Source organism: Candoia aspera, chromosome 17 (assembly GCF_035149785.1).
Source record: "Candoia aspera isolate rCanAsp1 chromosome 17, rCanAsp1.hap2, whole genome shotgun sequence".
Lineage (NCBI taxonomy): Eukaryota > Metazoa > Chordata > Lepidosauria > Squamata > Boidae > Candoia > Candoia aspera.
This window is the reverse complement of record NC_086169.1, coordinates 476,578-489,201: the sequence shown is the minus strand read 5'-3', so window position 1 is coordinate 489,201 and position 12,624 is coordinate 476,578. Positions and strand designations below refer to the sequence as shown.

Here is a 12,624-nt window from a genome sequence, read left to right as displayed (position 1 = left end):
CCCACAGGCTCACCCCCACACCGCCAGCAGAGGACGGGGCGTCCGCCCTGGGCAGCCTCCACGTACTGCAACTTGCGCCCTCCGACCCTTCAGCCCCCGAGGGCGCCCGACCTTCCCAGCTTGGCACGGAGGAGCCCGCGCGGGACTCACCTGATCCGGGCCCCGCGCCGCGTCCTCCGCGCTTTGCAACTCCTTCCAGCCGGGCGGGGCGCGCGTGCCGGGCGCGGTGCACCCTGGGATTTGCAGTCCTCGCGGGCGGCCGGAGCTATGAAACGTGCAGAGGGGGCCAGCCCAGGACTCCGTCCTGCGTGCCGTGAACGACCCACCAGCGGGGCTCCTCCAAAGCAAGGGCGACCGCGCGCACGTTGGGGAGAGCGGGCAGGCGGCCAGCCAGCTTCATGCCCCCCCCACACCAGCTGCCTCCTCAGCTCTGCTCCTACCCTGCAAGGGTGTCGTTTGCTGTGCCCACAGCCATGCCTCGCCGTGAAGGGAACCCAGTGGGGCCGCCCCGCGTGGCTTTCCCCAGCAAGAAGCCTCCCCCCCCACCTTGGATCGGCCAGATTTGCGGGGAAGAGCAGCTTTTCTCTTCTGGACCAGGACGATGAGGACGGCGGTTTAAAAACCCCTGGAAGGCAGTGCTGCGGGTCTGCCTCCTGACTGCTCTGCTGGCGGAGAGGGCGCTGCTTGTAGGGCCCACGGAGCTGTGCCGTGCCCACTGATGGAGACCCTGGCAGGGCAACAGCAGCTGGGCTACACCAGTGCCCTGGGGGTGTCCTCAGCAGCTTCCTTTGCCTGCAACTCCGATTGACTGCAGGAGAGAAGGAACTTGGAGCAGGGGGGGTCTAGACCAGGGTTCCTCACCCTAACAACTTTAAGATGGGTGGACCTCAACCCCCAGCATTCCCCAGTCAGCATTAAAGTTGACAGGGTGTGTGTGATGTCAGCCATTCCCATGAACTCTCCTATTTTCTCCTGAATTGTTTTGATTTCTGCGTTGCTTTAATTCTGCTTTATTGCAGAGTGCCAGAGAAAACGCATTTCACAGGATAAATAGCCCTCTTTGGCTACAGGTTGCGTGACTCACCCCCACCCCAACTTGGTGTGTTCCTGCAGTGTTATCCACCTGGCCTTTATTAAAGTAACACCCCCCACCACCCCTACCCCCACAGGGGAAGAAGCAGAGAGGAAATTTTGGAGAAACAGCACTCGAAAGAAGGAACCACCCAGGATTTTCTATGTAGCAAGAGCGCAGATCTCTATTCACGCTGCATTTGGCCTCCCAGACGGCCCACCAGCCCCTCCGCCTGCTTTCCTCTCCTCTCAGGCACCTCCGCTAGGCGAGGGGGGTGGCGGGAGTGAAGCCTGGGTCACAGGGCCTCTCCAAGGCCCTCGGTCCCTCCTGCTCGTCCTCTGGATCCAGCTCTTGAGGTGGGACTTGAATGCCCAGCATGGTCTCCACGTGCCACAGCCTGGTCTTCACTGCCTGCAGGTGCTCCTTTAGGATCTTCAGAGACTTCAGGCAGTCGTGGCAGCTGCAAAGGTCCTGCCTGCCTGCAAGGAGCAAAGCCCGGCGGGAGCAAACATCTGCCAACGGAATTTGGGCCACAACATCCTTGCTCTTTGGAGAGGCCGCATTCTGGTTTTCCAGAAAGAGAGGAGCAGAGGCACTGAAACCCTCGCCCAGACGCACATGGGGAGCCAGGCGTTTGGAAGCTCCTGGATGCTGGAATTCTCTCCTGGTGTTTTCTCCAGGGCCTTTCTGGCTCAGACCCCCACAAGGGGCTGAGGGACAAGGCAGGGTGGGGGGAGCAGGGGAAGGCATCCTCCCAACTTACGCTCCTCGAAGTGAGAAGCCTGGAACTCATGTGCAGCTTGTAGCTCCTGAATCAGGTCCACCATCTGCTGAGGCACAGGCGCTGGGGGAGGTTCCTTGGGTGTCAAGGGGCCAGGAACCAAGCGGGGAGCGTGAGCCTTGTCGGGGGCTTCTGGGTCACCTGCTGAGGGAGGAGAGGAGAGACAGAGTTAGCAATGGCAGCTGCTTGGGTACCTGGGCTGCAGCCACCCCCTGGGGCTTACCACTTGCAGCAGCTGGACCTGGCTGGGGCTGCAGCTGGAGGAGACAACCTGGAGAGCAGAAGAGGAAGGGCAAAGAACACATCAGCTGGCACTTTCTCCCCCATGCCCCCCCCTGAGCTTCTGCCTTTCACCCGCTGCCCTGCATCTAAAGCAGGCATCCCCCCAGAGCCCCCAAGCTTGTGGAGCTTTAAACAGCCCCGGAAGCAAGTCTGTTCTCTGAATCTTCACTCACCTTCCCCTACAACTGTGTCTCTTTCAACTTCATTCTGGCTTTGATTCTCATCTTCTGAAAGCCTGCAAATACCAAGCAAAGCACATTCATGATGCCATGTCACTCAAAAGTCACCCGCAGCCCATGGCAACCAATGACATGGGAATACCCAGGGAAGACTGGCATTTCGAAAACCTGCTTTCTCTTTCCTGCACTATGATCCGTTTGCCTTGCCTTATTAAGGCAAAGTCTTAAGAGTTCCAGAGAGGCAGATATTTACCGTCTGTTCTTCTCATAGGTGGATCTAGAAGAAGAAAAAGAGCTAGAAATATTGGCTGCCAGGGAACTGAGCCCACCAGTGCCCAAGGCACAAATGTTGCCTACACAGGCCGGCTCTCCTTCCAGTTAAAGGTGCCATAGGATGATCAGGAGATGGCCAAAAGAGATCCCAAACATGCCGGTGCTGATCTTCTGGGCCACCTTGCTCCTAAGGCCAGACAGACAAGGCTGTGAAAGAGGCATCTTGGCCACGAGGTTGCTACAGGTTATCTCCGGGGATTTGGCATTGGGCCTTACCTGCGGAGATGCCGATTGAAAGAGAACCACCTCTGCATCCTGATACCAGCTGAGCTGATGCCACTGGAATCCTCACGTGTCTCAAGGCAACCAAGGCGCTGGGTTCCACCATGGTTGTGAGGTCACGCCCTACTCACGAAATGTGTGGATGCCACAGACGTACACCCTGGGGACTCACAATCGGTTCCCTGCTTCCCAGGGAAATGAGAAGTCTGCAACCCCTCGCCCGCTTCCAGTGCATCGGCAGAGCAGTCCTAACACCAGAGATAACGCGGCCTGGGACTACCTGGCTTCTAGAAGTCCTACATCAGTTGTATGAATGATGTACTCAACCGCACTCATATAAGGAGAGAAAGTTAAGCAGGGAGTTTTCTATCAGCCTTCCAAAACCGGCTTCAAGAGAGAACGGAATTGACCTGCGGGGCTCTCTCAAGACCAGCTGTGAAACTGAGCGGAACCAAGCAGGCGCTGCCTGGAGCAGAACCTGGGCATGGAGCTCTCGCGCAGCGGCGCGCCGCGGATTTTGAGCTTCCTGGGCAGGGTTGCCCAGCGGCAGGCTGCGAACGGCGGCGAGCGCAGCCCCGTCCCGCGCTCCTCCGGCTGGCGCACAGGGTCGCCGCTGCGGGCAGCCATTGAAGGGAGCGGACGAGCTGCCGGGCGAAGCGCAGCCCCTCTGAGAGGGGAAGGCCTTCCCCGCCGCGCCCCGGCCCAACGCCGCCGCCGCCGAGCGGGCGGACGAGCCCTCCCTCCAAGTCCCGGGGAGGCCGTCCAGCCGCCGGCCCTGCGCTTCGGCCGCTTCCCCGCGGTGAGGTGCTGCTGCCTCGGGAGAAGGGAGGAGGACGCCCTCCCCCGCCGCCTGCCGCGGCTTCCCTTCGGGATGGAGCCCCGGGCGGAGGCTCGGGCCGTCGGCCGAGGGAAGCAGCAGCCGGGGCGCCGGGCCGGGGCCGGCTCGGGCGGCCCCGCCCGCCTGCCGAATAAAGCAGCGGGCGACCCGCCGGGCTCGCGGGGGCCTCTCGCGGAGGCGGCTTGGCCCTTCCCGGGTTTATCTTTAAACCTTCAAATCTTTATCTTTATAAAAACAAGTTTACTTTTATCTTTATCTCGACTTTATCTTCTTCCCTCCTTTCGAGGGGGGGTCTTCGGCGGGGGGGGCCCGCAAGGGCGTGGCATGAACGGGGGGCGCGGCTCCCCCCTCCCTCCGGCGACCTGGCGGCCGAAGCCGGAGGCGACCCGCGGGACCAGGGATGGAGAAGACCCTGCGGGTGATAGAGAGGAGGGGACGGAGAGGCCAGACATCCCCCTTCGGAAGTGACGCAAGCCCCAGGACCTGACGGCTCGGAAGTGACGCGCCTCCTTTCGCGCAGCCCGAGCCCGCCCGCCCTCCCCCGGAACTGGCGCGTGCGGTGAGTCAGGCCGTGTGGGCGGGCGGCCCAGCGACGAGGCGTTTCCGTTTCCGGTGGCTGGCGCTGGAGGTGGGCGAGGAATCGGCTGCGGCGGAGGAGCGACGAGAGGCAGCAGCAGCCGCCGCAGCAGCAGCCGCAGCCCGGCAGGCCGCACCGACCCGCCGACGGAGCCCCAGGCAGCCGGCCGGCGGTCAGGTGAGCGCGGGCCGGGCCCGGCGGCGGGTCGGGCCTTCCCGGCCAGGCGCTGCCCGCCCCCTCGCCGGCCGGGGGGCAGGGGGGTCCTCCAGCCCCCATCGTCCCCTCCCGGGCGCGTGGAGCCGCTCCCATCCTCCCCTCCCGGAGGGCCGCCGGCTGCGGCGCCCCGCCCGTCGCGGCGGAGGAGCAGGCGTGGATCGGGGCCCCCGGGGGAGCGCGGGGTGGCGGGCAGCTCCGGGGCGGGGGTCGGGAGGGAGGCGCGGCCGCGGGGGCCGGCTGGGTCCCGCCGCTGCCCCGGGAGGTTCGGGCCGAGCGAGCGCCCCGTCCCGGGGCTTTGGGCGCCGGAGAGTCGGGACGGGGCCGGCGCTCCCGCAGGCGTCCGTGCGGCGTTTCCCTGCCGGGCCCCGGGGGGGAGGCCGGTCTCGGGCGGGCCCCCTCGCTTTCGTCGGCCCCGGCGGGCAAAGGGTGCGCTGGGCCTGCGGGGCGTATCAGGGACTCCGCGGAAAGGCCGCGGGCATTGTCAGCGCGGAGCCAGGTGATCCCTTTATGGCCCCTTTATCAGCCCTGCTCGCTCCCGGGCCAGAGGGCAGGGGAGGCTCCGCCGTGCGGCGGCGCGCTCCTCTCTCGCTCGCTCTGAATAATCCCCGGTGACTTCACTGTTCAAACACGGGTGTGGCGGAGGGGAAGGAAGCCAGTGAGGGTGCGAGCTGCCTTTCAGACAGGGAAGACTGGCTCGCCTGGGGAGGCACCCTGATGCCTGCCAGACGGCTGGGCTGGCGGCCACCCCTCGTGGCTCCTGAGACCAGGTCCCTCTCCCGGGCCAGTTCAAAGCAGAACTGCAAGAGGGAAGCTTTGGAGATGCGAGTCTTCCCCAGGCTGGGCTCCGGCCTCTGTGCCAGTCCTCCCTGCTGCTTGTGATCTGTGTCATTTGGGGGGGGGGAGCGGGGGAGCAGTTCCGCTGATTGTAGTTCACCGAAGGCAGAGCTGCCTGAGATTAAACTTCCTCCTTCAGGCTCACGTAAGCCGCTCCATAGATGAAAAACCGGTGGATTTTATGTAAAAGAACTGAAAATCCCGGAGAGGGGGGCTGTCCTTTTCCCATTAACTGGAAGCATGCTTGATCCCCCGCCCTGCTCCAGACCAGCAGGCAAGGAAATCCCTTTCTCCTGGCAGGTGTGTCAGCCCCAGGAGTCGTTCCGGTGTTGATATTCAATGCCGAGTTTACAATTGGTAGCTAAACGTTGGGCGGGGTGCGATTACAGCTTTGATAAAGCAGCAGAACCCTGGATCGACCTTCACAGGGGCTTCTCAGAGCCTGTTTCCTTGGGTGAGGATGCACAGTGTAGGCAGGGTAATTAGGCACTGAGAAGTGACGGTGGTTTTTCTTCCTTTTTTCCCCTGCCTCTGGCCACCTTGTTGAACATCTAGCAGGAGCACAGAAATGAAGGCAGGCTGTCCCATCGTGGAGAAACCAGAAGGAGGCGGAGGTGAGGCAGCTTCCCAGGCAGGTCTGTTTCAGGGGTCTGGCTTCTCTGACTTGTGGGGAAGACGGTGATGCCTCTGCTTGAGGGCCAGCCTGGGGATAGGGGCTTGGACCTCCCCTCCTTCCCCGAGGTGTTGTCCTGGCAGACCCCTTCATGCCAGTCTTGGCCTAGGCGGTGGGTCTCTTTCCCAGAGGGTCTTTCGAGCAGTGCTCTGGGGCCAGAGGTGTGTGCCCCAGGGTGCACGACAGCGGTTCTGGCCTTTTGCTCGTAGGCCGCTGTTTGATGGTTGAAGAATAGAGAATCCCGGGGGTGGCTGTTGGAAATGGGCATTATAAACCACAAATTTTCATGCACGAGCTTAGATTTATTTTCTGTGGAATGAATTCTTCACAGAATGCTTGCAGGGTGGTGGGGGAGAGGTGCTGGTGGTCTCCAAAGGGTGGTTCAACCACAGGAATGCCGGCTGGGTTGTCAGACTCAGAGCTGTCTGTCCAACGGAGGAGGGATTTTTGGCTTGGAGGTGGCTTCTTCCTTCCAATCTCCAAGTTTGCTTTTCGCTCTTTCAGGCTATCACTTCCCCGACTGGGCGTACAAGACCGAATCCAGCCCGGGCTCCCGCCAGATCCAGCTCTGGCACTTCATCCTGGAGCTGCTGCAGAAGGAAGAGTTCCGGCACGTGATCGCCTGGCAGCAGGGCGAATACGGGGAGTTCGTCATCAAGGACCCGGACGAGGTGGCTCGGCTGTGGGGCCGGAGGAAATGCAAGCCGCAGATGAACTACGACAAGCTGAGCCGGGCACTCAGGTGAGGGGGGTGCTGCAGAGGAGGAAGGCTCAGGAGTGCTGACAGGAGACCCCTGAAAGTAACCCAGGGTGAAGCGAACACCTTCTGGTGCATATGGGGCTGGAAATTTTTCTGGTGATTCTCTCCCCTTGCCCACCCGGTGGCCTGGTGAAAGCCAGCTGTTTTCCAGTAAGCACCCAGGAGAGCGGGTTATGGAACAGACTCAGATTTGCCATCCGGAGTTCTTTGAGCCCTGGGTCCCTTTGTTAAGGGAGTTGTTTGGGCTTGCTTGAAAAGTCCATTTGCATCCATCAGGCTTTGCTTCCTATCACCCATAGCTGAGGCCCATTTATTCATCCTCCGTGGCATACCGTGAGTCTGGCACCCAGATAGCTTGGAAGGGCCGACCCAGGCAAGGGTCCTGCCTGCCTCAAAGCAGGATAGGTTTCCCTGGGTGCGTGCGTCTGCGCTGCCAGGGAGGCACCTGTGGGAACAAATGGGTCCTGAGGTCTTTGCTCAGCTCTGGCAAAGTTGCTGGCGTCCCTGTGGCTGCCCTCTCAGGATCTTCCCCGTGCCCCGCCCTCTGTCTTGGCAGAGCAGCAGAGTTGAGCCGGTGGCAAGCTCTGAGCGCTGGTGGCCTGGTTGGCACATCCTTGGCTTTTGTTCCCAGGAAGCGGAGGTTCGGCTGAGCACGCTTGACAGCCACCTGCCCTCTGGTTCCTTGTCGGGGAGAGCAAACAAGGAGGCGCAGCCTGCGTTTGCATAATGGAGCGGAAGCCTCCAATTTGCAGAGCGTTTCCTTTCTGCGGGCGTGTGTGTTGGAGGGGCAAAGTCCTTCCCAAGGTTTCTGCTGTAAAGCCCCTACCAGCCGAAGAGAAGGGCTGCCGGCCGGGGCCCGTCCCCCCTGCTGCTCTGCCTCTCCCCCGGGCACCTCCCCAAGTGCATGACTGTGGCTCTCCTTGCTTGGCAGGTACTATTATAACAAGCGAATCCTCCATAAGACGAAAGGGAAGAGGTTCACCTACAAGTTCAACTTCAATAAACTCGTGATGCCCAGCTACCCCTTCCTTAACATCCGGCCCACCGGTGAGCGGTCAACGGGTCCTTGCCCTGCTGGGTCAAAGCTGGGGGTGGGGTGGGAGTGACTGGTTGTTGGTCGGTTGGTTAGATGAATATTTATTCAATCTGTGTGGCTGCCCATTTCCAACAAGTGACTCTGGGTGGCGAATGTTCCACCTCCTCCCCAAATCCCTGTGGAATAGGCTGGGTCACTGGCCCGAAGTCACCCAGGGGGCTTCTGTGGCCAAGCGGGACTTGAAATGGGGTCTCTCTGGTTGACCGATCCATTCACCGAGTCCGAAAGCCGGAACACCAAGATGCGCAACAGTCTTTGGCAGTTGCCGTATTTCTTTCTTTAGCATCCTGGGGGTTGGGGTGGGAATGGGGTGGAGGCGGTTGGTCTGTGTTTCCTCCAACCCTTAATTTTGAAAAACCTGTGGCTGGGTCTTTGGTGCTGGGGGCCCAGGGATGTGGCGTTCTCCCCAGCTGAGGAGCTGCTCTTTCGGGCATTTGGTTCTCTCTCTTTCTGACTCGGAAAGCCCCTGCGCTGAGCCTGGGAACGGTGGACAGGGAATATCCTGGCGGGGGTGAATTTGGCCAGCCTTGTACTCTGTTTTGCAAAGGCTTGTTTCCTGGTGCTGACTGGATGTGTCTGCTCCCGTCTTGGGGCCCTCTCCTGCCTCTGAAGCGCTTCTTCAGAACGAATTTCACCGGAGGCCTTTTTCCTTCGCGGCTGTCCTAATGCATTCGGCACTTGGCTGCCGGTGTAGCAAGGGTTGAGCTGAGCAGCTGCGAACCCTGGGCTGTCTGCTTTTCCTGGGCTTGAAAAAAGCAGTCAAGAGAGACACCTTGCCCCAGAGTGGGAACTGGTAGCCTGGAAGTGGAGCGGAGGAGCCTCCGTCTCCTCCAATGACGCTTTGGGCTGTGCAGGGCGTGGCTGGCGAGAGTGAGAGCCCAGCAGGTTTCCGTGGTTCTGCTCCGAGTGGATGTTCGGAGCTGTGGCTCTCCTGAGGAAGGGGAGGCCCTGAGCTCTCTTTCGCTGCTGCTTACAGCAGTTATTTGTTTTCTGTCTGCCAGCGTAACAACGCGAGGTGGAGACCTCGTGCTTGGGTGGCCCGGAGCATGCAGGGCCCAGCTCTTGTCGAAATCCGTCCCTCGGCCCCTGGGGGGCTCTTGGCCCCTGGGGAAGCCAAGGCTAAGGCCGCCTCCTCCGCAGCTCCGGGCTGTGTAGCTTGATCACCGGTTCTCTCCTTGTTGCGGGGAGGAGGCCTCTCTCTTCCCCTGACCATTTTCTCCCCCTTGTTTCGAAGGCATTTGCGTCTTTCTTTCTTTCTGCCTAGTGGCCTGGTTGCTGGTTGGTTCTTCTGATAACAGCTGTTGATTTTGTGGTGGGGGAGAGGCTACCCCACTGTGCAAACTGCTGCTTACAAACTGGGCCCGGCTGCGCGATAGAGGAGTCCTCTGCTAAAAGCCGGGTGCAAAGCTTGGAGTGGAGCTGCTCCCCCGTGGTGTGGACAACTGCAGGAACAAGTCCGGGCAGTTGCTCACCCTGATTCCTCTCGAACACGCCCTGTGCTCCCTGAGGCTGGCAGTAAGCAGAAAAGGCTGCTGGAGCCCTGGAAGCTGCCCCTGTGATTATAGCTTGTTTTCTTTCCTCTTGCCTGGGGAGGTTGACGCCCCAGCCTCCTCGGGAGGGAGAGGGCCAAGGCGGTGGCTCCTCGGTGGCGCTTCTGCCAGGTGGGGGAGAGTTGTGAAGGTGAAAGGCTCCTTGGTGCCTCTCATCTGGGGGGGGGTCAGGCCCAATGGGGAAGCGGCCTCTCTGCTGCCATAGAGTGTCGGGATAGCCCATGTGCCGTGCAAATGTCAGGTGTCGGGATCGGCTGTGAGGGCCAGGAATGGGTTTCCGTGGTCCGGGATTTGGAAGACTGCTCCCTCTGCCCCCAGCTTGGCTGTCCGGCTCCGTCATCAGGGGCCCTTCCTGGACGTGTCACCAGGCCTGCATCTTAACTGAGGCATCCAGCAACCACAGGGGGAGCCTCCCAGCCTCCCAAGCCTGCTTCCCAGGAGCCCCGAATAAAGAGAGCCCCATTCTGCTCTGGCAGATCCAGAGGCTTGTGGTTTGTGTCCCGGAGGGTGGGACCCTCCTGCTGACACCAGCTCTCCTCTTCCTCCTCAGGCATCGTGCCGCAGAGCGCGCCTCCTGTCCCAACAGCCTCATCCCGGTTCCACTTCCCCCCCCTGGAGGGCCAGTCGCCCACCGAGGACTCCCAGCCGGGCCGCTTCTCCGGCAGACCCCTGGGGCCGCCGGGCCAGGAGACTGTCAGCAACGGCGGCGCGGACGAGAAGTCATCTCCGGTGCTGGAGCTGGACGGGGGCTCTCCGGATTGGCACCGTGGGGGCGACCTCCTGGCCTCCTGCCACACAGCGGCCCCCTCTGGCGCGGTTGGCCACCCAAAGCGCAAGTCGGACCTGGTGCTTCCCCTCTTCGGCCGGGCGGGCATCTATCCGGACGCGCACAGCCCCTTTGCCGGGTCTCCTCTGCCTCCCCGCGGGGGGGTCCTCAGCGTCCCCCTCTCCCCCGCCTTGTCGCTGACGCCCAGCTTCTTCTCCTACAGCCCCTCCTCGGGCATGAGCCCCTTTGCGGCCAGCAGCAGCTGCTTCTCCTTCAACCCTGAGGAGATGAAGCGTTACTTGCACTCACAGGCCTGCTCAGTCTTCAACTACCACCTCAGCCCGAGGACCTTCCCGCGTTACCCGGGCCTGATCATCCCGCCCCTGCCGTGCCAGCCACCCCCGGAGGATCAGCCTCAGTTTCCCATCAAGCTGCAGCCCCCTCCTGCCGGGCGCAAGAACCGGGAGCGGCACGAGAGTGGCGGGGGCACCGGGCCTCCTCGGCCTCCTTCGCCACCCCCCCGGATTAAGCTGGAGCGGGCTTTGGATCAGGAGCCGAGCAGCATCGACTCCCCAGAGAGGGTCCCGGCGGGGTGGGAGGAAGGAGCGGTCACGGCCCCTCTGCCCCGGCATCCGGAGCCGCGGGAGAAGACTCTCTTCCTGCACCCACCCGCCCCGGTCTGGCCCGGGCCTTCCCTGGCACCCAGCCCCATCAGGAAGCTCAAACGAGAGGAGGGCGCTGCTGAGAAGCTGCCCGCGCAGGAGCCCGGGGTGGAGCCGGGGGCCCCCGAGAGGAAAGAGGACGCTGCCATGCCCCCCAAGCTGCGCCTGAAGCGTCGCTGGAACGGAGACCGGCTGGCCGGGGCCCCCGAGGAGGCCCGGAGCAGGAAGCCCTCATGGGCCGGCAGCCTGGACACACCGCACATCCTCCTGGCCCCCAAGGCCACGGTGGACACCTAGAACGGGGATCGTGCTCGGCGGCTCCGAGTTGCAATGTAGCAAGGTTTTCCCGGCTGGGGGGGACAGGAGGAGGGCGAGGACAGCTTCACTAAACTTGTGGGGTGGGGGTGGGGTTGCTTTGTGTGTGTGTGTGTGTGTGTGTGTGTGTGCACGCGTGTGCATTGCAGGTGAAATCCAGTTTTTCATGTCCCGAGGGGGGGCTCCTTGGCTTGCGAAGCCCCCTCCCCTCAGCCTAGACGCAATTGATGCAGCAGAGCCCCTGACTGACCCGCCCCCCTTCTCTGGGCTGGATGGTGGTGGGGTTTGTCTGCATGTTTTCCTTTCCGGGGAGTGTGGTAGGGCAGAAGAGGGGGCCTTCCTCCCCAGTCAGAACTGGACGGTATCCCACACCCGCGTAGGGAGAGGTGTTGGGTGAGGGGTTGGTGGGGGGCTGGAACATTGCACTGTCTTTTTAAATTTTGGAAGCGGAAATCAAGGGGAGGCGAGACAAAATCGACAAAACCGGTGGCTCGCCGGCAGGAGGACTCGGGCCTGGCTGTGTGCAGGCTCGGCGGCCTGCGGAGGGACTTTGGAAGTTTTAGGCGCAGGAGAGGGAAGGTGGTGGGGGTGCTCACCTTTAAAATAACCTCTTCAGCTGTAGAAGAAGCCATGGCGAGCGGTGCTGTTGAACCGCCAGGGGTGCGGACAGGAAGGGAAACAAAGGCCCAGGTGCCTTCAAGGATGCCCCCCATTGCTCCTTCCTTCCCGCTCAGTTCTGGCCTTTGGGGGCCTCCAGAGAGGGAGGTTTGCGGGCATCCAAGGAGGAGTCAGTGCAGAGCGGCTCCCTGCCCTTTCGTACCTTGCCTTAATGTGGCTCCTCTGCGAGACCCGCACCGAGGGCCTGGCCAAGTCAGGGGGGGGGGGGCTTCTCCAGGGGTCTGCCAGAGCAGCAGCAGTGCCCGGGTCTGAGCTGCCCAAAGCGTCTTAGTGAGGGGGCTGCAGCATCTTGAGTAGGGAGATTGGACAGAGGTGGGTGTCGTGCCAGGCTGCTTCCTGGGAGGAGGGCGGATTTTCAGGGAGGCAGAGGGTCCCTCTTCTCCACAGTCCTGGGTCCACGGGGGGCTTTGCCCTCCCTTGCAAGTGGCACCTAAGGATTCCTCCAGCTTCAGAAGCTGGGGGGCTGTAACATCCGCTCTTCTGCCAAGCTGCACTGTTAGTTGCTTGGAACGTGCTTTCGGGGGGGGGGGGAGAACGCAGGGACAGAGCCCGGCCTTTCCCTTGGCTGGTTGGCCTTTTGCCCGGCCGGCTGTTTCTGGGGTTCACTGTCTACTGTCTGTAGCAGGTGGAGAAAGCCATTGGGTGACCTGCTCGAGGAGGCCTTGAGCAGGGAAAATGCCATGTGTGCGTGTGTGTTCTGTGGCGGGCGGGGGTCCGGTGGCCGTGCTACAGCTCTTCCCCCTTTGCTTCAGCTCCCCTACTTGCATGTCAAAGCCTTAGGCCCCTTTCT

The 12,624-nt window shown here is 61.9% G+C and overlaps 1 protein-coding gene across 2 annotated transcripts; it reads left to right on the top strand.

Moving 5' to 3' along the window:
* Positions 1–4,305: 4,305 nt before the first annotated feature.
* On the top strand, positions 4,306–12,373 carry LOC134506700 (ETS translocation variant 3-like). 2 transcript variants are annotated; one of them, XM_063316978.1, is made up of 5 exons: positions 4,306–4,461; positions 5,890–5,948; positions 6,512–6,749; positions 7,699–7,814; positions 9,964–12,372. In XM_063316978.1, exons 2-5 carry the CDS (start codon positions 5,903–5,905, stop codon positions 11,136–11,138), a joined length of 1,575 nt encoding a protein of 524 aa, XP_063173048.1. In that variant the 5' UTR covers positions 4,306–4,461; positions 5,890–5,902; the 3' UTR covers positions 11,139–12,372. The 2 variants fall into 2 exon arrangements, with proteins under 2 accessions (XP_063173048.1, XP_063173049.1); XM_063316979.1 differs by having other exon boundaries at positions 4,315–4,461; positions 5,893–5,948; positions 9,964–12,373.
* The last annotated feature ends 251 nt before the right edge of the window (positions 12,374–12,624 follow it).

What these genes read in the sequence shown, in the direction of transcription:
- LOC134506700 (XM_063316979.1), top strand. Translation starts at nt 5,903, where the DNA reads ATGAAGGCAGGCTGTCCCATCGTGGAGAAACCAGAAGGAGGCGGAG. An exon ending in GAAACCAGAAGGAGGCGGAG is followed by an intron (nt 5,949 to 6,511) that starts GTGAGGCAGCTT and finishes TCGCTCTTTCAG; the next exon opens with GCTATCACTTCCCCGACTGG. An exon ending in AAGCTGAGCCGGGCACTCAG is followed by an intron (nt 6,750 to 7,698) that starts GTGAGGGGGGTG and finishes CTTGCTTGGCAG; the next exon opens with GTACTATTATAACAAGCGAA.